Raw genomic sequence first — 27,676 nt, forward strand, 5'->3', positions numbered from 1 at the left:
AACGTTTTATTGGAATTCCTGTCATGATCGAGACTTGAATTGCATCCCCTCGTCGATTGGAACAGTGGGTCTGTCTATATCAGTGCTTCTCAAAGTGGGGTCCAGGGACCTGAAGGGGTCCTTGAGGAGGTCCCCAGCAACATTATTGATAAGTTAGGAAGCCTAATGTATCCTACAGGTCCTTAACTGAGAGTTGTACAAGTGGTTCCATGTGTACAACTCTGAGTTATGGGGAGGGCCTTGGAATTAAACCGCTTGAGAAGCACTGGTCTATCCGCTGAGTTTTCCATTGTTAAGGAGCTGTGGGAGGCTGACTCTTTTCCCTCCAGTGGGAACTAGCGGTGCGAGCTGTGCACCCTGAGCACACAGAGCCTCCGACACAGCGGCAGCTCTACTGACAGGAGGCTCTGCTACGTCAGCTGACTCTCTGCTTCACCGCTATAAATAGACACACTGGAGTCAGAGGGAGGGACGGGGCGATAGAATGGAATTCCTGCGAGGCAAAGAAACGCATACCATAGGCTACAGGAAGTGAGCAGGGGGGCAACTTTGCAGTCCAACAGACTGTTGATGTTTATATGCACGGGAAGTATTTATGAATTGAGCAAAAGGCGCACGCACACGCACACACGCGCGCGCAAATGTCAGGGTCATTTAAAATTCCACTCCACACCGTGTCAACTGGACCTCATTTGGCTCTGTACTTGGACCACTTCGTGTCCGTCTACTCTACACAAAAATCTCTCCCAAGCTTTTTCGATTTAGATTGTAGCCGATCTACAACAGCTTGTAGGTCTGCCATTTTAGAATGTGAATGCTGGAGTTGAAGTGGTGTTAATAAAAAGCAGGCAGGGGCACCCAGGCTGTTTTTGTGCCCACTGACTCACCTTGGGGGACGTACTGTCCTCCCTGAGGCCCGTAGCCCCCCATGGAGTTGTTTTGCTGGAAGGGGCCCATCCCGGGGTGCATCTGTCCACCTGAGGACTGGCGTGGCGACAGAGCGGAGGCCGACTGGGGAGAACCGTACGGAGGCATCTGGGGGTTCCGCTGCATGAACCCTGAAGCACACAAAGAACATCAATATTGACCCATTAAGACCTGAGCCCATTCTACAAATACCTTCTAAAATCAGTAGTTCTTCAAAAACAGCACATATACAAGCAGAGCGTCACTTTGTGCCACTTTGTGAAGCTCCACCTCCGCGGCTGACTGACGCGACGGACAGATTCCCGGAAACGCTCTGCTCCGCGTCAGTCAGCCACGGAGGTGGAGCTTCTTTTCCATCCACCAGCTGTCTAAAAAGCCGGAATGACGTTGGGCGTCAGCTTCCTCTGTCCGCGGCTGTGCGCGAAGGTGTGCCTGCACTGACACGGGACGCAATGCAAGCTCAAGCTTGCCAGCCAAACTATGACTTTGGAACAAAAGTTCTGAACAGCTCAATTCTTTCTGTAAGGGACGTGTATTGTCTAAATGTATTGTCAATGTGTGTGTTACCCGTGTCTTGGCGGGCCGCAGAGGCTTCCCGCCAGGAACGTATCCGTCTCTATGTTAGAACGTATCCGTCTCTAACATTACAACACAAAACCAGAAGGATATGATTCACTCTCTTACAGAAAAATTCAATCTCTTGACTGAAAGTTTAATGATGTTTAGGTAGTCTCTATTCCACAATCTCCAAATGCTATACAGTCTGGAACTACACCTCCCGAAATCTAAGTAAGGAAGCTGCTATTTCTGTTCACGAAAATATATACATTTTATTTTTTTATTTCCTTTTCTGCTAAGCAACAAGCTATATATGCTTAGATAAATCGAGGCTTTAACCTTTTGCTTTTATGAAAATGTCTGTTCATGGAAGATGCTTCTAAATTCTCTTGCTAGTTTGATCACTTCAAATACTCTTTCATCTTAAAACAACTAATAACCGATAATAACCGAAAATAGCAGATCTACAAGCTCATGACACGTGAGCTTGTAGAAACAAGCTGTCACAGAAGACAGCCGCTATGGAATCCAAATGACTGGAATCAGTCTTGGAACTTTAATCCATGTGAACGTTGCGATACAAACATCAAACTGATCTCAGGTCAAAATGCATTAACTGTTATGCCAACCAACTCCCTCATCTCCTGACTGACAATACCGTCAGCATACTGTACCTCTGTCCTGTGGCATGGGGGACTGGCTCATCGATGGGTGGATGGACCCATCCGACTGCACGCTCGACGGCCTGGGGGGTATCTGGGTCCCTAAAAGCACAGAGGAAATCACTTGATTGCGAGTACAGAACAGTGGTTCTCAAAGTGGGGTGAGCTTGTAGTCGTGTGTAGCAGTGATCATTTTCAAAATATCTTTTAAGATAATTTGCAATAAGAGTGAAACATTTTACAACACACATCTTGTGTGGTCTGTGCGCAATTAGGGGGGGGGATAATTTGACACAAAATAAAACGTTTGAGAACCACTGGAATAGAAAGCCTATCACGTTAGATGTTATGAACCTGATGTAGTTTGAGAAATATTTCTAGCCTGGAAATCAGACGAATACAGACACAATACAAAACAGGTAAAAAAAAGAATCCCTGGGGAGATTGGTCTGGCACTACGCAGTTTGAACTACATTGCACTCACCCCAGAGTTGTGGGTGACCAATGAGAGCCCAATATTCAAAGACTTTTCTTTGCTGTGATGTTGGAATCCGTTTGAAACAACCACCCCTTGGAAATAAATCCTCCTGGCCATGCCAGGCTAAAATATTTCTTCCACTGACACAGCGTCCTACAGAGTGCTTCTGAGGAGGCATTTGCAAGGTGCACGTTGTGTTGGAACAATTTGTTCATTTTTATTGAAGTCGGTTTTGTACACTGGTTCAAGAGGGTATAAATAATGGGCACTTACAGGTCTGTAACTCTGAGTGTTAAAGGTATATCCTGTGATTTCACTTAATTCAAATATCACTTGTTTTTTTTGTTTTGTTGTGATAATCCTCCCTACTATAGAGTGTGGTGACCATATAAGGAGTTCCTCCCTGTCCGCAGTTAAGCCCTGGGGGTCAAAACCGTAGGTTTCGTTTTTTGGCTAGGTGGCAAAGCCTTCATCCAATCAGGATAGAGGGGGTCCTTCCACCAATCATGATCGAGCGGGGGCGGGCCTTGGTGTGTGTGTGCTGCTGGCCTGTCGCGTATCACCCCACTGTAGTGCTTGCATGTGCACAACTGGTTACCGGGGCGGACCAGGTTTTTTTTCTCCCAAAATCACTGAATGCTCCTTTAACAAATGGAAGCGGCTTGCTTTCATTTGTACACTCAAGAGTTGAATTAAGACAATGTAGCTTGGGCTCCCAGTGTGGTTTATCAACATTTTAATTTCAAGGACCCCCAGCTTCATCGAGGCCACACAGACCCCCAATTTGATACTAATTTCTTCTTCTTTTTTCCCCATTTCTCTCTGGGACCTCAATCTACACTGTAAAATGGATGTTCACTTCCATTAGTGAGTGGATCAACCCCAACACACATTAAGGGTCCATTTGTACCGGACATTGAGAACAGTGGTGTATTACATTAGATACAAAAATATGTTTAAAAAATACAAAAATATTAAGAGAAAATATATGATACCAGCAAATATGTATCAAAGAAACAGAAACTGTTGCATAATAAAGCACCGATCACACCCAGTTCCTCTAATGCTTCAGTCTCAACAGACGTTCGCAGTGCACTTTTAGCAGAAGCTAGTGGCCTGGTAGTGGAGTGTATAAGTGGAGCATCAGTACTGCGCTCAGAGCTGATAAGACTTAATACAGTATGCTTCCACACAGGAATTTGACTTACTGGGTTTGAACACAATCTTTTTTCTTTCATTTTTTTTCATGTATTTGCCAAATCTGCCTCAGGAAGCTCAACTCACTACCAACTGGATTGGCGTTCTGGAGTACGGAAGTAGTACGAAATAAAGTTATTTATTTTATTTCTATTTCATAAAATGGGGAAATGACAGCAAGGCTGTGGGCGGATCTAGTAACTGTAACCAAGTTAAGACACTGTTTACTACAGAATATTGAATATTAAGTCTCACTTTTTCCAACATGTCTCTTTATAGTAAAGCATTCGGTGTCCCACACCCTGAATTTCTGCAGTATTTATAGTATTTTCTGCCTTAATATGATGCCACCCCCCCATGGCTAACAAAAGGCCATGGAGTATAGGTAAACAAAAGGAAATGACAAGGATGGATTAAATCCTTCATAATTATACTCTCATGTGAAAATAAAACAAATATGAAAAAAGCCGATATCCCATAATTATACTAGTGGCCGCAAGGCTGGCAGACTGGCCCCCACCTGGCATGTTTGCAGGCGATAAGGGCCCCGTGCGGGGAGTGCTGGAGCTGGCCGGAGACCCGGCCGGGGAGGGCGAGGGCCCCCCGCGGATGCCCGGCAAGTGGGGCGAGGTGTGAGGAGAGAACGGCGACTGAGCCGGGTTGCTCTGCTCGCCCTGACTGCTCGACACGCTCACGCTCACACCGGGGCTCAGGGCACCCTCTGTGCCCGTGGGGAGGTCGTCGATGGAGCCCGAGAGATCCTGAAAACCCAGAACGGGAGAAGAGAGAGGCCCAGTCAGCGCCGGTGGCTGAGAAACAAACAACAGACGGGTTGGTGGAATGCTGCAGCAGTGGTATACAGTAAAGCAAAGTACATTTTTACACTGCATGGTTTAAAGCAAGAGAGAATTCCATGACTAAAAACATTTGCAAGGCCTAGTCCCAATCTGTGAAACAGTGTTTCCTAAACAATTAGCACAATATGCAGAATACTTTTTCTACATATTTTGTTCTAAACACTTCTATTATTCTTTCAGTTTCATCTTAAAATAACTAATAACTGAAAATATTAAACACTTGAAGACAATTGTATATATAATTATTATGACATCTTAATTGGTTTTCTGGAAAATTACAAATGTAATACAGAAATGCATTGATATTAAAAAAGAAAATGTACTTTGTCATTCGTACTTAATACTCCTATGTTTATTGTTGAGCCCAAATAAGTACTATCAATGCAACGTTTTTCCTGTGTCCAAACAGTTTTAATCCCTGCCTAGATAAGAGTTAATAGTCCAATTACGTGTTGTTTTTTCTTTTGCATAGTTAGCATAATGGAATTCCTTTAGTTATTCAGACTCAAACCCATGGCACAGAGGCTTTTGCCCTTATTTATCTTTGAAGGGAAACACACACACACACACAGCACACACACAGAGTACACATTAGCGATGGGCGTTGCCATGGTTACCAAGGTTTGTAGGATGGGTACTGAGTCAGCATGTAGCAGCCCTGCCATGTGACTCCTACATACACAAACACACATGTAGAGATGTACCGATACCAGTTTTTCCTTCCCGAGTACCAATCCGATACTAGTGTAATTTAAACAAAGGACAGTGGTCCTCAAAGTGAGGTCCAGGGAACCTCAGGGTTCCTTAATTAAGGGGCCAAATGGACCCTTACAGGTCTGGAACTCTTAGTTATAGGGGTCCTTGAAATTAAAACGTCAAGAACCACTGATCTAGGAATAAATACAAATTCCATAAATAATAGTTAAAAGTACAAGATGGTAAGATAAATGTAAATAGTACAGTAAAGGTCCTTGAAGACTGGGCGCGTATTTCGGAAAACCGTGGGAAAAACGCAGCAGTGTGCAGGGATCTTTAGAGTATAATACAGTAGTGCTACATCAACTGAAGCAATCAAAATATATTACTAGTGTGAAATATCATGTGATAGATTACTTGGTATGGGAATGGCATAGCCATAGCATAACCAACATACTCGCCGATATCACCATTTTAGACGGTATCGGCAGCTTTTCCGATACTGGCATCAGGATAACTCTACACACATGCATACACAAACGCGTTTGAACTCAACTTAAAAGGCTACGTCTCATTCTGCTCTGCCCTAGCTCCAATATCCTCACTCTTAGGGCCGATTCATACTCCTGTTTCGGCGCTGTAGTGCCGAAATGATTTCGGCTCGTCAGAAAATTTCAGTAGCACCGAAGAGCCGACTTTAGGACGGTACCCGCCCCCCCGAACCTCAAATGACGTCAAATTGTAGGCTCTACAGCGCCGAACCGACTTTTATTCGGCTCTAAAATAGGAGTATGAATCGACCCTTACAAGGGTTATGCGAAGTAGAAAAGGACATATACAATATATATTAATGAAAGTAGATGTGTTGCAAAATTCGAAGGCTTGTGGATATATTATGCACACACTCAAACTCACTGAAATTTGAACGTGTAATATGCACACGTAATCTGAATTGTGACAAATCCAGTATTAATACCAGTATTCATTATTTTAGTTGTAGTCTTTTTAATAAAATGCCACTTAGTTTTAGTGGACTAAATCTAAATTTAATCTCATTCAGGACGGGAACCCTATTTGGTGTTTTACCCTTTCAGAACGGGGACCTCTTTTGGGGTTCTTGTTGCCATGTTCAGTATTATAGCAACAAAACAAGTTTTTCAGTATTAACTATTTAGCAGGCGGTTTTTAGAATCGGCCTCAGTCCATTTAAGAAAGCAAATGCATTCTCATCATCCAATCGCTAAGAAGCTAATCAATACTTGCACCCGTAAATTGAGATATGGGGTTGAACTGACCGGAAGGCTGGAGGGGCGGCCTTGACTGTCTTCTGAGCCCGCTTTGGGCTGGGCAGAGGACGGGGCGCTGGATTGGAACGAGTCTTGCGATACCTCCTGAAAGAACACACCATACACGTATTTGAAGTGCATTTGTGTACATGGGAACAAACCAAAACATGTGCACACACACCACATTAAAAATAAAAGTACAGGATCTGCTCCCTGGTAGGCTGATATCGATGTCTGGAATTTTGGAAAATCGTAATGATGTGTAAATAATGAGTGAGAATATTATGGCTTAAGTTGTCGTTTCCTAGTTCTAAGCACTTCTTTTCTTTTAAAGAAAATTGCATGCTGCAACATATGTGTGCTTGCTTGTAGATTACATTTTTTGAAAATCGTAGAAATTTTAAAAGAAAATGTATATTATTGTCATAATATCAATACTGAGGTATTTGGTCCAAAGTATGGTGATATTTGATTTAGAAATAATGGTAGTGGGTCTTGTCCCTCAAAAAATGCAATAAATATTTTGAACTGAAGTCTTGGTGTGTGCGACCCACTACCGTTATTTTGTATATGTTTTGAACGGGTAGTGCACCTACAGTCAGAGCGCGGTGGTCACATGAAGAGATATTTGATTTAGTTCATAATGCCCAAGCCTACACCCTGGGTGAGGCGACTTGAGGTCGCTATGTATGTTGGTAGGTCTGTCAGTAAGTCGGTCGGTGGGTAGGTAAGTATGTAGTTCAGTAGGTAAGTCGGTACTAGGGGTGTAACGATATAGTAACTGCATAGTATATCAATATGTAAACAACAACATATTGTATTGTTTTGCTATTCAAATCATCGCTATGAAATCGGTTTGCAATGCAAATAATTGATTGCATCAATACCAAGTACTTGTGCATTGTATATTTATCAATTTTAAGAAGGAAAAAAAAGGGGGAAATAATTTTAATTTTAATTACTTTTTCCATTCAATAAAATGTGTGTATTATCTGTGTTCATGTTAAGATGCAGGTTTGTCCATGTGTTCAAATATAATGTCCATGCATTTGCCAGAGAATCACTCTGTTTATAATATATATTTATCTTCAACCAGCAAAGATTCTCACGTCTCCCCCTTTCTCTGCTCCCTCCATTGGATCCAAACTCTGATGCTGGCCTTCAAAGCTTCCAAAGTATGGCATACCCAGATCTTGCAAGTCTGATCGGACCCCACAAACCTGAAGCTGTAAGTGGATTCACTAAAACACTGGGACAACACTCCACACATCCCAAACTCTTCTCCATTCTGTCTCCAAAACACATCGAATGTACTTCCCATTGCAATCAGAACTGCAGATTCACTTCCAATCTTACGCCAGTCTGAAAACCCACCTCTTTATCTTAGTCTATAGCATTTGCATTAGTCTTAAGACTAGCGTCTGCTAAATGCCTAAATTGTAAATATCCATTATTATATTTTCCCTTAAAAAACATGCACTGTCCACATGTTTTTTAATTTCTTTGCTAAATAGTTACTGTATTGATTTTAAATCATTAAATTGTATCGCCGACCGGTCGGTAACTAGGTGTAGGTAGGTACTAGGTAGTTAGTTGGGTACCTGCTGTGGTGGAGGGGGGAAGCGTTGGTAAGGTGACTGCTGTGATTGTTGCTGCTGCTGTGGTGCGTTCTGGGGGTATGAAGCAGGCTGGCCCTGTGAGTGTTGGCTGTGTCCAGCTGGCTGCTGTGTAGGCTGAGCAGACGTCTGCTGCTGCTGTTGCGAGGGGGGCTGCTGTGGCCCCTGGGCAGATCCCGGGTAGCCAGGCTGGGCCTGGGACCCGGCTGGAGGCTGGGAGCCCGGCGGCTGCTGCTGCTGCTGCTGCTGAGGGGACTGGCTAGGAGGCCCCTGCTGCTGCGGGTAAGCAGACTGGCCAGATTGAGGTGCTGAAGCCTGGGAGTAAGGTGGCTGTTGCGACTGGGAGGGCCCTTGGGACGGGCCTGGCTGTGGCCCCTGGGACTGTGGAGGCATGTGGGGCTGCTGATAGGGCTGCCCACCCTGACCGTGTGGAGCTGATGATGGGGAAGGGTGGGGCTGCCCTGGGTAAGGGGACTGCCCACCCTGTTGTCCAGGTGGGGGCTGGCTGTAGGGGGTTTGCTGCTGGCTTGGGTGAGGAGCTTGGCCAGGCTGGCTGTAGTAGGGCCCCTGACCCTGAGGCCCATACGCTCCTGGTCCCTGCTGGCCATAGGCTCCCATCTGAACAGAATATAACACACATTTTATATCCCAAGATGACAGATTGATCAACCGAGGCAGATCAAATAGATTTAGTAGCAGTCAAGATAGTGGGTTACTTTATATTACATTTTAGGGTTTGATATACTTCTACCGTGTCACGCACCAACGATAGCAGATCTACAAATGCACAACACTTTGTGATCAGCCATTTATAGTGTGTGACACTGGCGTACCAACTAAACTAAGTATAAATAATAAAACCGGCTACACCAACCTGTGGCCCGTAAGGCATGCCTCCCATGCCCGCGGTAGTCCGTCCCTGCAAACCCACAGGCACAGGGTACCTTTGAGGGCCCGGGGGGCCATAGCCCTGGCCGGGGTACCCAGGTCCCTGCTGAGGACCTGTGGGGGGTCCCTGCTGAGGCTGCTGAGAGTATGGACTCCCTGCTCCGTACGGCTGACCCCTCATCTTGGCCATTGGATCCATGGGACCTGGAGGCTAGAAGAAGGCAAGAACAAAAGACAGGAAAATCAAATCAACAAAACTACGAGATGTCAAGAGAAATGGACACTGACAAGTAATACGACTTTGATATTCAAAACCTCACAACTTCCCCACAACTTGGCCCATATAATATACTACTGACGTCCTCAAATTCTCCAGACTCAGAGTGGTGCATGTTAACTGAAGGAAAAGATCATGAGCAAAGTCCAAGGAATTACGTTTTTTTATTTGTTTTATTTTTTCACATTTCCCACGGTCATTAACCTGATTTTCTTTTCTACCTTACTTTGCCATAGTTTCGGAAGTCAACAGAGCTATATATATCTACTTTCGAATGGAGGGCAGTCTGCCCAATCTTAAACACATCCCAGCTGTGCTTCTGTTTTGAGTCGGGTCCAAGCTTGCTTTCCTTTTTTTTCCCAGAGAAGGCAGTTTTGGCTCTGAATGAATGACACTAGAAATGAAGGGAGTAACTCCATGCCACAGTCTGACAGAAAGCAAGAGGTAATAAAGCTCCAATCCAAGAACTCGCCATGCTAGCAATAGGCAAACTTTTAACAACTTAAACCCTTTAGACTGAATATGAGTTGCATCTCTATACTTGGTGCGCTCTTTTCCCCTTCACCAAATATCTTTGCCAAAAATAGCAGATCTACAAGATCACAACACATCGCACACATCACATTGCAAGCTTGTAGCTCTTCCATTTTTGGCAAATGTTTCCCCCCAGAATAGGGATGCTAGGGTTAACTTATGGGGAATTGTTTCGCCGATAGCGTGAATGAACCAACCTTTAGAACCCTCAGATTGTTATCACCTACAACCAAAACAGGTCACCTATCAGAGGCCAGAAAGACCATAACTATGCATATTTACAATTTTATTTCATTTCAACAAACGATCCATGTCATTTGAAAAACCTATTTGGTGTACTATTCTGAAATCTCTCAACGAGACGGCGGGTTACCCACCCCATGTGCACCTGATTTGATGCCCTGAGAAATGAGATGTCTTAGCTCAGCCGTGGCCTTTTACAAACAGTGTGCAAAATGCCCAACGTGGCATTTCCCCAGATCTGAGATAATGAAATGAAATAAATAAGAAACAGCACATGGCTAATCTGCATAAGACAGAGAGGAAACTCCCTTGGCGAGATGTGGACTGTCTTCTGATTGGCTTGGGGGGAGGAAGGTTGGTGGGTTCTTCAGTCACATTGTGAAACTTGTGTGCCACTCAATACTCAAGACACAGCAAGACACACACACACACACACACACACACGTCTCTCTCTCTCTCTCTCTCTCACACACACACACACACACACACACACACACACACACACACAGTACGACAACTTGTCAATATTTTAGACATTATATAGCCTCGCACTGTGTTACAAAAGTAATTATTGTAGTATAATGAATGCTTGATACGAATGATTGCTATAAAAATGTGATCAATTATGTTGTAGTTTTTTGTTTTTTTAAGCAACATAACTGATGTACAATCTTATCCTATACAGCAAAATTGAGCCAATGGCAATCCAACTGATGTACAATCTTATCCTATACAGCAAAATTGAGCCAATGGCAATCCAACAGTAATAGGAATAGGCTACCGTACTCCAGTTTGAGTATAAAGCCCAATGTTCTAAAATGTTACTTCTCTGCCGACATAATTGTTAGTGTAATTTCATATTATAATTATTTGACAAATAATATGCGCACGCACACACAAACACACACAGACACGCTTGTGTAAGAATTTGGGGAGCTGGCAATTGGTCTTATTTCAAAGACATAGAAATAATTTGAAAAATAAAATACAGATTTGTTTTTGTTTTAGATAAAAATCCACTCATTAGACCCATAAACTACCTTAATGCAATGCGTTTGGACAGGGTAGGGGATGGGGGAGCTGCTTGGTGCCTTCAGAGTAGAGGTGGAATAGTAAATGCATGTTGTGGTTTACACTGGGTGATGATGACTTTATGCAGTATGCTGCTGGTGTGTTCTTATCAGGCAACTGTTGCGTTACATCACATGTAATTATAAATGGCCATGAGCACCCGGTTGGGGAGCCAATCAGATTTCAGCTCGCATGTCAACCCAAGACCAACTGTCTCCTGGCTTTGACAGAAGCATTTTACCTCCACAATTCAAATCCCAGAGCAAAGCAATCTGCACACTGCAGTTCAGTCACACTCACATCACCACGACACTGTTTACAGCCATGTGACAGACGAGCGCCTGAAAAGGCGACACACGCACCGAATTAAACTACTCTCTCTCTCTCTCTCGATCGCTTCTATGATCATCTAAACATTTTCTTTTTTGGATTAGAATACCACAGACATTCAAGTATTCTGAGATTTAAGGATCTCAACTCAAGTCTTTGCTGTGCAGGGGTCTGATTTGCCATGCAATGCATTCCGACCTCCGACTAATACAATTAAAATGTCGAGATAAAAAAGGGCAAGAAAGCAATCCAACAGCGAAATATGTAGCCTGCTTTTAATCGATACATTTGGGTATACATCTTCTCCTCGCGTCCGATTATTGGTTACGGTCACATGTATAGAGTATTATGCGTTAAATGTTAAAAGTGTGTGTTGTTGCATACTGTAGGCAAGCGGGTCGCGGAAAAAAACAAGCCATTGCCCTACACTGTATTCACCCCCTTTCAAAGTCGGGCCTTCCTGACTCCCTCAATGTCCTTTAGTTCGATTTTACACATAATACACGCTCCGAGCGGCACTCTCCCAACGCCGCATTTCCTCGCAAACTACACAAAACAGCAGTTATTTAACGGTGTGTGTGCTTGAACCGAAAAAACAAGAGAGGCAGCCATTTTAGAGTCTTTGCTGAACCAACCAATAGACAATGGCTGGCCTGCTACGTTGTGAAGCAGCTATGGAGGTTAGAAGAGAACACAGCATTAAGGGCTGTGGGAACCCGTTGGTCCTGTGTTTTTAATAACGTTGGGCTTTTTTGTTACCTGGTTTCTACCTAGCGCCTGCCCGGCACTTCCCGGGCTCATGGGCGGCGGGTGGTGGGTTCTTTGTTGCCAGCCCGGGTTGCTGCCTCCATACTGGCCGCTAGTGCCCATGTCTGTTGGTCCCTTGCTAGCCCCCTCTTGGTTGCTATAGTCGCTAGACGGGTAGTTGGGGTAGCCCCGCGTGGAGCTCGGGGAGGTGAGGAGCTTGTTGAGCGTCGGGGTGGAAGTGGGCTGAGGGTTCCCCATGTTGTATCGCTGGTTGTTGTAGGGTCCGCCGGCGGCCGCGGCCGCCGCCGCAGCCATCGCTGCGGGACCGCCTGCTCCTCCTCCTCCTCCCGCTGCCTGCTGCTGCTGCTGCTGCTTGCCTTGCTGTACCCCGGCCGCCGGCGCCTGCTGCTGCTGGCCGCCGCGCGGGGAGCTCATGCCGCCGTACCCTTGGCCGGGGTAGGGAGTTCTGTTGGGGAATGGACTGTAGTTGTTGAACTGGTGGTTGGAGAAGTCGTGCGAGTTGGGCTGATACGGATCCATCATGTTGCTCGACGACTGCACGACTGGACCCGCAGCAGCTGCCATGCCAGGGCTTTGTTGTCCGCCATGTTGATGAAAAGGGGCCCGACCGTAGTGCTGGCTGTATCCGTACGAAGGTGGAGGAAAAGCGGACCCGTGGTGATGTACCATCCCCGGGTGGTTATTTCCCTCCGGTCCGATTGAATCATTCTGATTATTATTAGCCCTGGGCGGGTTCCCATTCCCGTTCTTCATCTCAGGTTCCCCTCCTCCCCCTGCATTTCCACCTTCGGCCCCGTCCTGCAGTTCACCCCGGCCCGGCGATCCGCTTTCTAATCCCGGTTGCTTTTTATCCTGCTGCTTCTCTCCCGGTACCGAATCCTCCTTCGGGTCTCGGTCCGGCTTTTTGAGTTCGGAAGGCGGGCTAGTGTTGAGAGTGGCGGCGCTGGCGACCTGAGCGGCCATGATAACCCCCCTCCTCTCTCCCTCTCCTCTCGGCGAGTCACTCACAATCAAAAGCTAGGCATTTGGAATATAAATAATTGTTTATAACCATTTATCCCGGTGCCGATTCATTCCCGCGCCTTATACCGGATCGAATCCGGCCGCCATTCCCGTTCCCGATCCCGTAAACGCTTTAGAGAGAAGGCTCGGTATCCATACAATGCGTAAAACCCGACACAAATTGTTGTGGGAGTTGTGTTACTGAGCCCGGGTAGAGGCAGGGAGAGAACCCAACCAACACGAGGCTAGGCGACATACAGCCATTTTACTGAGCCGCACGGGGGCGCGCAAGACACGGAGCGGACTACCGCTGGAAGCGCGGAGTGGATTCCTTCCTCGCATCACAATGTATGATAGGACTTCTTCACACATGTCCCTTTTAAAAATATATATGGAATATATATATATTTTCCCCTGCCCCACACACCAAGGGGACTCGTGTTGTTCCCATAACTGCGCGGAGTGGATTCCTTCCTCGCATCACAATGTATGATAGGACTTCTTCACACATGTCCCTATAATATATGGAATACCGGTATATATATATTTTCCCCTGCCCCACACATCAAGGAGACTCGTGTTGTTCCCATAACTCATTTATACTGTCCCAAAAATGAAGAGCACACTCTCATTAGGGCCACACATTAATAATTTGTTAAAATGTCATACAGACTGGCAAGTGTGTTGAGGGTCACACAATTAGACAGTGTGTTATTGATATTTATATAAAATGTGATGGAAACGTTCAGATAGAAGATTCGTTTCTGTGCTTGCGTTTATGACATGGATGTACACGTAGTCCTCTGAGCAGCACACACACACACACACACACACACACTGCAGGGTGTGGGAATAGAACTAAGAAGAATGAACTGAAACACTTTTGTGTACCTTAATCTGACTTGGTTTGTGTGTTGAGTTGTTTTAGTTTTTGTTACTGTACACACCATTGTTCTCCCCTAAGAGAAAGAATAATAGGAAATACAATATTTTGTAACATGTGTATATTACACATGAAATAATGATTATAGTGTAAAAAAGAAAACCAAAAACAATCCACCTCCAATGATTATTGTACTCAGATTGTAAGTGCAGGCAAAGCAAGGCAGCATAGATTTTTCAGAACAGAAGGGAGCCTTGCAGCAAACGAGAGAGAGCGACTACCAATGTACATTCTCACTAATTCCCCCCGCCCTCTCCTCTCTCTGCCTACCCACCCCCTCTCTGTCTGGCCACAGTCTACATCCCATGGCCCGGAAGAACGGCTCACACGGGGATTGGCTAGTTGGTTGTCAGGCAACCGTTGCTTTGAGCTAGTATCCCACGAGTTCACGCATTGTTTTTTCCCCTCGTTTACATATATTTGATCTAAAAACTGGATGTTTTAATACACACACATTTTAGGGCTGGTCTGGAGCTAGATTGGCAGCGAGTGAATTTGTGAATTGCTATGTTTTTGAAGAAAAGACCATGTACATTTGGATAGTATGTCTATAACCCAGTAAACCCACACATTTCTTATATACGGTAGCCTATGTCATATAAGAAATACTATGGGGTGTATGTAGGCCTACCACCGTATAATCTGTCATTTCTCTGACATCCGTGACACGGTGTCGGTGATAGTGGTTCTCAAAGTGGGGTCCGGGGAATTATGACTTTAAAAGATATATATATGTATAATTTTGAAATGTTTCAACAATCAATGTTGTCTAACTGGGAGTACCTTTCACAAAAATACTTTTTGATGGGGGGGGGTCAACGCCGGCCAAATACACATAAAATCTAGGTCCCACACAGTCTATGGTCCCACAAGAAAATGTTTATGAAACTGGTCTAATGGGTCTACTCTACTACGTTGGTTGTCAGCGGTTTGTTGCCCCGACAACCAACTAGCCAATCGCGGCCGCGCCCGACCGTTCCTCCGGGCGATGGGGTCTAGACTCTACCCTCTGTCTGTCTCTCACTCTGGTAGCAGAGAAACGCTCTCCTCTTGTGAGTGTGGGGGGATGGGCAGCCACAGACACACTGCTTTCTCCCCCCGCTAACATTGAACTACGCCGTGCCGTGCAAACCTGACCCTTTCTCATTCACAGTACATGTCTCAATAGTTGTGGAAGTGTCCCAGTCGAGGGAATGCAGGGGTTTTTGGTCAAATAACGCACACGGTTAGCTGCATTCTTCCAACAAAAGACAAATAGGGCGTATGCAACATTGAATGAGCATAGCAGGGCTGTGGTGATTACAGGGGGTTTGTGAGCTTTAAGAGCTAGAAAGGCAACTCCATGTTTACACTTTGTTTTTAAATCCCAACTTTAATGATCTGTCTATCTTTGTGATTCATATTTTTCGATTGAAGTGGGCAAGAAGCTGTCAGCTCTCTCACACACACACACACACACACACACACACACACACACACACACACACACACAGTCTGTCCCCCCCACACACACACACCACTCACTCTCACTCCCACTCTTCTTCTCCTGCCCCCCACCCCACTCGCTCGCTCTCTCTCTCTCTCTCTCTCTCTCTCTCACACACACACACACACACACACACTCTTCTCTCTCTCTGCCTGCCCCCACCACACACTCTCCTCTTTTGCTCAGACACCCACCTCTTCTATCTCTCATAGGCTCGCGCTACACACACACACACACACACACACACTTCTCTTCCTCTGTCTCACACTCCCTCTCTCCCTCACACACCACTCCCTCCTCTCTTTCCCCCCTCTCTCTCACACACACACACACACACACACACACACACTCTCTCTCTCCCCCCCTCTCTCTCTCAGTCTCTCTCTCTCTCTCTCTCTCTCTCACACACACACACACACACACACACACACACACACACACACACACACCTACCTCTAGGGGGCTTAAAAGGGAAAAAAAGGCAGGAAGTTGCAGTGAGGAGGCATACTTGATCACATGTACAAACATCGGAACACAATTTAACATTCTCGTGACACACCCCCTAATGTACTGAGCAGCAGATTGCAGCCAGAATACTGTGTGCACACAGTCCCACCGAGTCTTAAACCTGCACCATTTTACACAGCATAAGAGCCACTATCATTTACATAACATTTTATATTTCTCTCTCTCTCTCTCTCTCTCCATATTAAATGTGATCAAAATACAGCAAGAGTACATCTACATAGTACACAAACATATTTTATTTCGTGTTAGATGTGCTAGGTATGTCTGGACCTCGCCTTTTATAACACGATTATGCAGCATCTAAATATGGATTTTAAATGCCTTGGTTTCACAAGGTAGAACAGTCAAAATAAATAAACTATGGGTAACAATGAAGACAATAATGTGTTCTCTAAAAAGAGTTTTGAGTGTCTTCTAAAGACAGAGGGTCTTCCATCCCAGAGAGAGACCAGACACAGGGCCAGTTGTGCAGAAACACAGATTTAATGTGGCTTCCTCTCCCCGCCTGACTTAATTTTTCTGCTCTGGTCGCTGGGAAGAGCTGGAGTGGAGTTTTATGGCCCTGGGACCAGGATTTGGGTGCACATGTGCCACCTGCTGGATAGAAGATAGGCCTCGAACAGAGTACGCGTTTTCATCAAATTAATTTATTCTACTGCCACACTTATGTTGCTTCTTTGTACAACACTTTGGCATTTTATTTGTGATTCAGTCAATTTCCCAACTAAAATATTCACACAAATGGAACTTAAATGCTTACATGTGTGGGTTAAACACATTTTGCTAGCTGCCTAAGCGGAGAAAAAACATTCACTCATGCACCAAAAATCTTGAACGGGCTTGCCTGGTACAAACAAACCCTCCCCATAGTATAGTGTGTGGGGGAAATAAAATGCAGCCTAATGCTCTGAGGATTTTGGAATATATTTCCCTAAATAACTCTTAATTACTTAAGTTGTTCATGCTTGTTTTTTCCTGAAAATAGTTGTAAATTGATATTCAGATGATTGTACCTTGATTGTTGCTTTGCCTGTCTAATGAGCAATTAAACAGCAAATACTGATTAATTAAAGGGTCCTCACACACACACACACACACACACACACACCATATCACACACACCATATCCGAGATACATGTCTGAGGCCATAGATTGTCCGTCCGTTGTCCGTGGAGCTGGAGCTATACTTCCACAGACTGTCGTCTTGATAAATATGAATCCTGTTTAACGCAATGGATTAAAAACAACCATAAGAAAGCTCCTTTAGTATAAAGTATTTGGGTTTATTGATTACCGCTCCATGCTCCTATTTTGTCAAGACCACAAGTGAGAATTATTCATTAATATCCATGCCATAATCTTGTTATGCAGTTCTGGCAGCAAGGACAGCATTTGCTGAGCTTCCGTTTATCCTTGGAGTGACTGACTATTATGTGGAGGCCAGGGTTAAGGTTATGAGTGGTTGTTTGTTGCTAGTTGTTCTGTATCCTTGAAGGACTGGCAACATTGTTTTTCATCTCTCTGGGTAAAGCAGTGCTGGAGTTACCGTTGTCCCTTCATTTGTGTCCAGCAACTCACAGATCCATAATTTCCTCCTCGACTGTCTTTTCATTCTTTTCCACATATCTCTCCTGCACTCCAAGCGTTCTGGAGGTTACATAGTTAAAGAAAGTAGTAGTAAATTCAACAAGTAAAAGGTCTTTACACAAATAAACGATACGAAAAAGCGTAGTAATCGCCATGTTGTGGAAACCAAACAAAAAAAAATGGAAGAAAAATTAAGAAAAATTACGTTGCTTAATTGCGGAGTAATATTTTGTTGTGTTCATGAGACAAACTGTTAAAAACTAGAAATATTTTCGGACAAATTAAACACACACACACAAAAAAAACAGCCCAGTGTGTAATGATCTTAAGAATTCATGTTTAGGCTATCATTTGAATAATGTCGCCATTCTGGCAGTACAGTATTGCTAAAATACTGTGAAGCTTCAGGTTTTAATTAACCTCTTAAAGCAGGAAAGCATTCTGTGTCATTTTAGAAATGTAGTGTTGACTATTCAAAAATAGCAGATACAAGCTCAGCTTGCTGATCTGATTTTTGAGTGGTTCACCTATATGACGTTGGTTAATGAGCCAATGACTATGAGTACCACCAGTAGGGGCGCTGTTGTGCCAGAAACAGAGAGAGAGAGATAGTATTAGTGCTGCACTGTTGCCTGCTAATATGAGAGAGAGAGAGAGAGAGAGAGGAGAGGAGGGGGGGGAGAGAGGAGAGGAGGGGGGGGGGGGGTAGAGAGAGGGGAGTTGCACCACTCAGTTCACACAGGGTGATTTGTTTTTGGAAACCTTGAAAGTGTTGATTTTTCAGATGGGGTGTCCACGGCCAAATACATGCATTTTGGGGGTATTTGGCATGGAAAAGTTTGAAAACTACTGATTTAGAAGGCCTTTGTAGAATCAGGCTCAGGTCTTATTTTAATGAGTTAAAGTGGCGATGAATCATGGTCAAGTCATCAGACCAATTAGGGAAATGAGGTTCCCGAGCATAACTTGCTCTGAACATATGTACTATTCAACTAGCAACCGTGTTACGTATGGCGAGACATAACGTACTATATGTAAAAAGTAGAAAGCCATTAGTATCCACTGTACGTTTCCTAATGAGAACGGGCTCCAGTAGTGAATCATGGCTGAGTCATCACAGCAGTTGGGAAAGGATACGAGCCGAACTGGAAGTCTGCCCCCACGGCGGCTGACATCATGGCCTGCAGATTCCTCTCTTCCAGGTCCCCGAAGCAGCACCCGTTGGCTTTGTCCACCGTCCGCAAGACCTGAGTCATGCTTTCTTTATCCTGGAGATGGAGCACAGTGGTGGTGGAGGAACAAGTACTTTAGATTTGGTTTACTAAAAAGTAGCAATACCAGCAACAATATGAAGACAAATACTGTTATGAGTGAAAGGCCTGTATTCAAAATTGTACTTGAGTGAACATGCATTTAAGTATTGGCATCAAAATAATACAGTACCAAAGTAAAATTACTCAATTAAAAATAAAATGAGTTTTGTATGGTATTTTTGTATGTATCATATATGAAAAACTGTTAAATAAAACAATCTACAAACTCACAACGCATTGTTTGTGAGCATGTAGATCTGCTGTTTTCAAATAGCCCAGTTATAAATGAGGGCTTAAGTGGTTAATTTTGTAATAATAATCTAAACCTAGAAAGTAACTAAAATTGTCAAGTAATTGTAGTGGAGTGAAAAGTACAATATTTGCCTCTGACATGTAGTGGAGTAGAAGTATAAAGTATTTTTATTAGATTTTTTTGGCTTTTGTGCCTTTATTGATAGTTACAGTGAAGACAGACAGGAAAGAGGGAGAGAGGGGGGAGAGACACGCAGCAAAGGTCGTGCCTGGACCATTTTTTTTAATGGAAATACTCCAGTAAAGTAAAAGTACCTCAAAATTATATTTAAGCACAATACCTGATTAAATGTTAATGTACTTAGTTACTTTCCACCACTGCTGTATCTCACGGTATCAAAGATACCGTGAGAAAACTCTTTTGGTGTAGTCAATAAAATAATGACAACGGAAGGCAATTCCTTCCGTTGGGCTATTTCAGAATTTTGTTTCCACAGGCTCATATTGTTAAAATGCTAAACGTGTTGAGTTATTTATAGCGCCTCAGCTTCCGAGCCTGCTTGGCTCTTTCATGAATGATTGTTGTGTAAGGATAACCTGACCTTCATGTCTAAAAGCTTCCCTCATTAGCTGACCTCCAGCACTCAAAGAGGTGAGAGGTTCCTTCTTTCTTGTCGCAATACGCCTTTTAACTTGCACTTGTTAAATGCCATGATAAACCCCAAATAGTGTATTTTTTCATTGTAGTGGAAAATACTATATTGCCAATCTCTCCTTTAAAAACAATTATGACATAAAAGTTTGTGTTCACTGTTCTTTGATGGCTTCAACCTTCAGTTCTGATGAAGGGCTAAAGCAGCAATTACCAGTGGGCCCCCAAATAATTGACAAAAACAAGATTTTATTGGTAATAGATTGAAATCAATGCACTACAAATATTCTATAAATACCGTAGTTTAGATTAATGTTTTTTTATCTTTTGATTGTTTCAGTAAAGCATAGTTTTTATCCATCTCTAAAACTAAAACTGATTATATTTGCTAAACGGCTGTTATTTGACTACATATTTGCATAATGTTAAACCAATCATCCTGCTCATGCACGCAATAGCTGCCTCCACAAGATTTGTTCAGGTTGACGGTCCTCACTGAGCTACAAACTATTCTAGAACAGCAGTCTTGTCAAGTAAGCTAACAAAATAGTACTGTTTTTATATGGTACACTCCAGATGGTTGCCTGTACAGGTAATCAGAACACTCTGTTACTGCTTCCTTACTTTGCTTTCACATTTAGATTTTTTTAGTCCAGTGGGTGACACTTGACAGCACTAGTACCTGGCTGAAAGAGCTTCAGGCGGGGAAGCCTTATGAAACAGTAGAAAAATGAACTCCCCCCGTTCTATAGAAGACATGCTGCCTTCTATGTTATCCAAATGACTCAAATCAGTCGTGGTGACTGAGAACTTTAATGCATGGAATAAAATTAATGTTTTCAAACAACTGTACCAAAAGTGAACGATAGACTCCAGTCTATATACTCTAGTCTAGAGTATAGACTAGAGTAGGGTGATTCTCTGATTGTGTCTATTAATTTATTCATTGAGCTATAAGTAAATAAAACAGTAGTGCGTGTCCAACAATGGGTTTGTGTAGGTTTTCATTTCAATCAAACACAACACCAGGGGAGTTCAGTCATCAGCACGCAATGTGCTACAAAAGTAAAGACACCTGATGCTGGTTTGGAATTAAAGACTTCAGACACCCAGACCTCCATGGTAAATGACTGTACAACACTGGTGTAACAAAGTAAACTGTGTAATTCAACTGTGTAATTTAAAAAAAATATATATATTTATTTATCATTGATCCATTTAGTCCATTTAGACCTTTTAATTTGCATGATTTGCTTAGTTCATGAAAGAAATGAGGTCAAAATCAGGAATCATGTTTTACATTTAGTCAAGGATTATCTTAGTCTCTCTTAGACTTTGTATCTTGCCATGACTAAATTATGCAACCTTTTGTCATTAAGCATATTTGCATAACTTATTAGGTTGAAACATATAAATAGAGCGTCGCAGTCCCGCCCCCTTGTGAGACCCGGAAAAGAAATCCCTGTACATTTTCCTCATAGACTTTTCAGAAAGTATTTAAAGACGTTTACGCTACGGACAAAGCCAACTCTTGTCGTGACAAATCATGACAACAAACACAATTTTTCGGGCTGAACAAATAATTAGAAAGAAGAAGAAAACGGCAGGTTACAACACGTTTTTTGTTTGTTTTTCTTCTTTGTAATTATTTGTTTGGTCCACAATAGTGTTTGTTGTCATGATTTGTCACGACAAGAGTTCGCTTTGTACGACGCTTATAAGGTCTTTAAATAAATAAGTTTTGAAATGTCTATGGGAATAATGCATTGGAAACTATTTCCTGGGCCTGGCATCGTCATGAAAGGGGGTGGGACTGCGACGCTCTATAGCTATTCATATTTATGTTTTGCTTTTAATTTATTGAGAAGGATCATCTTACAGTCCAAGTCTGTTTAGATGTCCATAAAATAATATCTTAAGTTGTCATAATTAAGTCAAGTAACATTGATGACTTAAAAAACGGGGCAAGGAATCAAACATGTCTGGTCTGGCGACTTTTAAGTCTTCATGCACACAACTGAAGCTGAGGATGTCCCGGTCGTGGACACGATGTCAACAGAAGACCTGTTACCCTCTTGGGGTTCCTAGCAAGATGTCCCTGAGGGCAGTCACTACGCCACGACCAGTTGCCCCCGGAAAGATCTGAGGAAACAGCAGTCCTACCTCCACCACACCCGTAAAAACTAAGGTTATCACAATATCCCTATCTGGTCAGCATATAACTCAATCCTGGCATCTGAGAAGCCTTTGACAGAGATCTTCGTGCTTTGCATTTGATTCTCAATGTGCTATGCAAGTATACTTCTTTGCTCTTGACAAGCAAATATATGTATTCCCCTCTAAAAGCCAAGAAATCATCAATGGATGAATGGACATTACATGTTACAATAAGAATCAGATGCCTTTCTGCGCCATTGGGTGGATAATACAATTCACATCATGAAGGTCATTGGAGGCCTTGTGGACATTATTCGGTGGAGAGAGCAAGGTCATGACCATACTCAAAAAGCTGTCCAACCAGAAGAGGACTGGTGATGACTTTGGTTATGTTGATCAGCAACCAGAATGCTACCACTGAATGTTTTACCCTGCCAAGGGTAAAAGGCAAGGCAAGCCCTCAACTACTTATCATGTGGAAGACAGGACACCGATGGGAAAGTGCCGCGAAATAGAAGTTCCTGTCAAGTACCAAAGATGAGCTGAATGTTTATCAGCAAACCCCAGGTTTTCATAGTAACAGAAAGGTAAGATATCCACTGAAATTGTATCTCAACAGCTTGCAGGAGACTGACGTGGAAATGACTGCACAGCCTGGATGCTGTCGGAAGTGGTACAAAACTCTAGCTTGAGTCCACTGACACTGATGTGTGAAACTATACCATCAGCTATGCAATCTGGCATGGGACACAGGAAATACATATCCCACTGGAAACAGTAGTGCAGGTAGTTGGTACGGGGAAACCTTTATCAATCAGAGGGAGGAGGGTGTAGAAGTTGAAGGGAAACTGATAGTATAATATGGAGTTTATGATGATGTTCATTGATTAACCACTTCCTACGTTGAGTCCTTTTTTACTCTACACCAAATCACTTCACTGAAAATAGTTGATCTACAAGTTCACATTGTTTCACAACTTGAGTTGTTGTGAGCTTGTAGATATGCCATTTGCTGAATGTTTGCCCCAGAATAGGCATGCTAGGGTTCATGTGGTTAAATACCGGTAAGTAAAGTGATTATGATGATGATAATGATGACGATGATACTGAAGAATTGATATGGATCTGACAGTAATGATGATGATGATGATCATGAAAGTGAGTGAAAGAGAGAGAATTCTTCATTTTTTCCCACTGTATGACCTATTAAAAAAACAGTTAGGCGATTTGTCATTCTGTAGTGTGAATCTATGGTTGGTGTCATTGAAGGCTAATAACTGCAACTAAGCTACCACTTGGGAAGGGTTATCATGTTGAAATATTATCTAGGGATATAGACCTTTTCAAAATAACAAACTAGAATTTACCCCCTTGAGTTCCCCTGATTAGTGAAAATTCTGGCCTGGGCCCATGGAGTATTTTGAGAGTATACAAACGCAACGCAATTAATGGACCCTTGAGTCCATTCATATTTATTTTGTCCTGCATAATGCAAGCATTGTTGAGGGTGTATATAAAATATATATTATTGTATATTTCATTATTAATTTTTCAATGTTCATTACTGGTGTAATGTACAGTAAAGGTGGTTGCACACCGGCCGCGTTTTTGCGCCCGGTGTGTGGAGACCATAACTGTATCTTAATTGCTGTGCTGCATTTTCTGTCTGTACCTGCACATTGAGAGGGACAAAGGAGACCAGACTGTAGTCTTGTATGACCTCCACCAATTTCTCGTTTAGATGGCGGAACTTCTTGAAGAAGGGGTCTGTAGCCAAGTGGTCCACAAGATAGTTCAGGTCCATGACCTCCGTGTAGAAATCCAGGTTAAAGGCTGCACCACGGTAGAAGAAACAAAACGAACAAATACATTGACGCAGAACGTTACATTTCCAAAATGGACAGACACAGTGATATTACTAGTCAGGCTGCTCAGGCATATGAATTCAAACTTAAGAATTCTAATTCGAATGGAATGGAATGGAAATCAGTGTGTGGCGCACTTGCACGCACGCACGCACGCACACACACACCAGCCAATATGATCTCACCCAGTTTTAGGGGATATTCGATTTTTGTATTTGTTTCGATTCAGCTCAATAACAGACCGCTGTCTAATCAAAGGCTCAGAGCACCTGGCTGCGCTGATTGAATTTTAGGCTGTATGTATCCAAAATGACAGCCATGTTGTAAACAAACACACAGTCATTTACAAACAACATTGCTCTCGAGAATGTTTCTGAAAACCAGCGCAAGTTATGGAATACTTTTTTTTTACCGTAAGCAAGGAAATACTTGGTTTTATTGTTACTTTTGGGTCAATTTATCAATGTATATATTAAGAAGCCGTGTGATAAGCAGGAGAAGTGTCACCATGCCAGTAGTTGTTAAAAAATAAACCCCTTCAGGATGATTAAACACCTCGGCTTTCGCCTCTGTTTGTTCATCCTGTCAAGTGTTATTTCTCAACAACTACGTGGCGACAATTATCCTTATGTAATGGATAGAATAATCACCAACAACATAATGGATAGTTGAAGTCCTACCCAGTTTTCCATACTGCTCGAGCAGGTCCATCTTGGAGAGGACGTTGACATGTGGCAGCTCCACGTGCAGCATGGTGGACAGAGAGGTGCACAGCACAGAGATGAACTTGGCCGGGTCGGCACAGTAGTGAGAGTCCACCAGGTGAACCGCAGCCAGCTGAAATACAGGTCAGGACAACGTAAATGGTAAAAAAAAGAAATGGTGCATTTATATAGCGCCTTTAAGTGCGTTATAATGGGCATACATTCAACCATGCACACACCTTCACACACTAATGGCAGAGGAAACCATGTAAAGGCACCAAACTGCTCATTGGGAGCATTTAGGAGTTCAGTGTCTTGCTCAAGGACACTTCGACACTAACCCAGGGGGAGCCAGGATCGAACAGGGAACCTTCTCAATCCCAAGCAACCGCTCTATCACCTGAGCTACTGCTGCCTCGTTGCAAGGAGAAGAATAGGAATAATGTGTCTCAACCATATATTAGGAATAAATCCTCTAATTAGTCAAACTATTTTGTCTTCAAATAAAAACAAAGTATCATGCACGCTCTGCATATACAGACAGGGGTAGGAAATCTTAGGCACAGGTGCCAAGTTTGCCAACTGCCAACATTGGCACAGGGGAGTGATCACTGGCCTCAAGTGTGAGAGACAGCTTTTGTTCTTACTTCTTAGTTTAGTCAGTTAAATTAAGTCCACTAACATCTATATACAAATAATATCCTGCACATAATAATTCTATTCATTCAAACTGATAACTCTGGGAGTGGGGAGGGAGTCTGGGAGATAGGTGGGTTATTGCTAATGACCATTGCAGCCTGATGTGAAAGAGAGTATTTCTAAAGAAGAAGAGGAAGAAGAAGATTGTCTATGGACAATCATGTGGTGTAATAACTTAATGTTGACATGGCACACATCAAGAAAATGTAAACATGTCCCTTCATGTCAAAAAGGTTGCCAAATTCTGACAGTATACTGTAAAAAATGTTTAACCACTTGAAACCTAGCGTCCCTTTTCTGGTGAGGAAATCTGGTACATCTACAAGTTCACAATGCGTTGCAATATGGGACGTGTTGTGAGCTTGCAGATCGACATTTTCAGCACCAATACTAAATATCAGCTGAAAAAAACAAATAGGAGTCAGTCAAAGTTCCCCGACACATTTTTCTTCGGGAGAACCTCTCACCCTGATGTTCCACTTGGCCAGCTGTGAGAAGATGTTCTTCACAGAGTTCTGGTGGGTGTAGAGCTCCACCTGGCCGGGGCAGTCAAACAGGAAGTAACAGTCGGTGTGCTGCTTCAGCTTGCCCTCCAGCCAGTCCAGGTTAGCCTCCAGATACTCCATACAGTAGAGCAGCCCGCCATTGGGCCCCAGCTTCAAGCCATCCATCACGTCGTCCAGGGTGACCAGCTCCGAGATGTCCACTCCGCAGGGATACGGAAGCGTCTCGTTGGCAGGGTCCATGTTCACCACGACCACCTTGCGTCCCAGGGAGCTTAAAAACTCCTGCATCCCCTTGCAGTAGGTGGTCTTACCCGACCCCGGGGGGCCGATAACCACCTGGCCGAAGCGTAACATCTGGCCTGCTGAGGGCTGGTTGGACATGTTTCAAATACCAGGTCAATGTGTGGCTGGTGATAAGGGGCCAATGTCAGGTCACTTCTCCACATCTGAATGGATGGACGGATGGAGGTTGCTAGATGCTAGTGTCCAGTCCACGTTGTTACCTGGGAAAACCATAAGGGAAAACAGCCAAACCAAACGGTTTTATAAGTGACTGCAAAATCCTGGAATTGTTTGTATTTGTATCAAAAAGCTTTTACCAAGCTGCCATTGTCTATATTTCTAACATTGTTATGGTTTTAGTTTTTCCCAAGTTGCAATGTGACATATACCTGTGTTTAGACATTTCTTCATTCCTTAAATGTATACATTTTCAATCTACGAGCATGGTTCCAAGATGGATGAAAGATTCCGAGACAGAGTGGATTAAAACACCCTTTTTATTGAAAACGACGGACCTCCGGGTTTCAAATGCTTGCCAGAGAACAATCGGACAGGTGGGGCAGCAGGATAAGCACCTTAGATGTTGCATTTGTAGTTTTGTACATGTTTAGAGCTCTCCGGAGGCAGTGGGGTTTCGCTCTCACTGCCATGGGTATTGAGCTCTCGTAGATTGATGTCAGAATCGATAAAATACATCTACGAGTCTAAATCTTAGGCTAATAAAACTCCTTTGAAGTGAATTGAACTGGCACGTCTGTCAGTGTCAGTTTTAAGATCAGAAATGTAAGTTTTATATTAGTTACAAGCTAATAGTCAATACAAATATAAATAATAATTCGAACCCTGGCTTGGAACAACCGTTGTTACTGTGGTAAGTTTGACACAATTAGCTTTTGAAGAGCCAGGGGGATTAGAACAAATGAAACTTACTTCATATTATCATCATCGCATAGTATGCTTATTATCTCATTAGTTAACGGTATGTAAATAGATACCTGATAGCCGCCTGCCGCCACTACGTTTGTGCTGTTGTCTGTCGCACTACTTTGAAGAACTTCCGGGTTATTTTAATTTGTTTTCAAAATAAAATCAACTTCCAACAGTTGGAATGCTTAGAAATGTTTTGGAGTTATGAATAATTCTACGTGACTATTAATATTGTGCGAGATGCTTTACACTTGGGAATGAATATTAAATGGAACATTATGAAACAATAAATGATCAAATCTTTCTAGCTATTTAAAGCAGATAATTTAATCAAATTTAAAATAAAACTGGAAGAAATACGTTATGTTGAAAATATTTTATTAT

The 27,676-nt window shown here is 43.2% G+C and overlaps 2 protein-coding genes across 9 annotated transcripts in view; both read right to left on the reverse strand.

Annotated features, from left to right (window-relative positions):
* Positions 1–13,617, reverse strand: part of arid1aa (AT-rich interaction domain 1Aa) — a 34,847-nt gene extending 21,230 nt beyond the window's left edge. For 4 of the 8 annotated variants that reach the window (XM_080769089.1, XM_080769090.1, XM_080769088.1 and 1 more), the window contains exons 1-7: positions 12,380–13,617; positions 9,152–9,376; positions 8,263–8,895; positions 6,671–6,766; positions 4,343–4,583; positions 2,160–2,249; positions 888–1,058 (exon numbers count right to left, since the gene is read on the reverse strand). In XM_080769089.1, coding sequence (XP_080625215.1) covers positions 888–1,058; positions 2,160–2,249; positions 4,343–4,583; positions 6,671–6,766; positions 8,263–8,895; positions 9,152–9,376; positions 12,380–13,351 — 2,428 coding nt within the window. In that variant the 5' untranslated portion in view covers positions 13,352–13,617. Of the gene's footprint in view, positions 1–887; positions 1,059–2,159; positions 2,250–4,342; positions 4,632–6,670; positions 6,767–8,262; positions 8,896–9,151; positions 9,377–12,379 lie in introns of all 8 variants that reach the window. The other 4 variants (XM_080769085.1, XM_080769086.1, XM_080769084.1 and 1 more) reach the window with 1 other exon arrangement.
* A 2,918-nt stretch (positions 13,618–16,535) lies between these two features.
* gpn2 (GPN-loop GTPase 2) lies at positions 16,536–27,417 on the reverse strand. Its single transcript, XM_080768056.1, has 6 exons — positions 27,361–27,417; positions 26,045–26,586; positions 24,855–25,011; positions 23,982–24,142; positions 19,073–19,203; positions 16,536–17,995 (listed from the first exon to the last, which is right to left on the reverse strand). Exons 2-6 carry the CDS (start codon positions 26,462–26,464, stop codon positions 17,923–17,925), a joined length of 942 nt encoding a protein of 313 aa, XP_080624182.1. The 5' UTR covers positions 26,465–26,586; positions 27,361–27,417; the 3' UTR covers positions 16,536–17,922.
* Between the last annotated feature and the right edge of the window lie 259 nt (positions 27,418–27,676).

Source organism: Protomyctophum bolini (genome assembly GCF_963924005.1).
Source record: "Protomyctophum bolini genome assembly, chromosome: 7".
NCBI lineage: Eukaryota > Metazoa > Chordata > Actinopteri > Myctophiformes > Myctophidae > Protomyctophum > Protomyctophum bolini.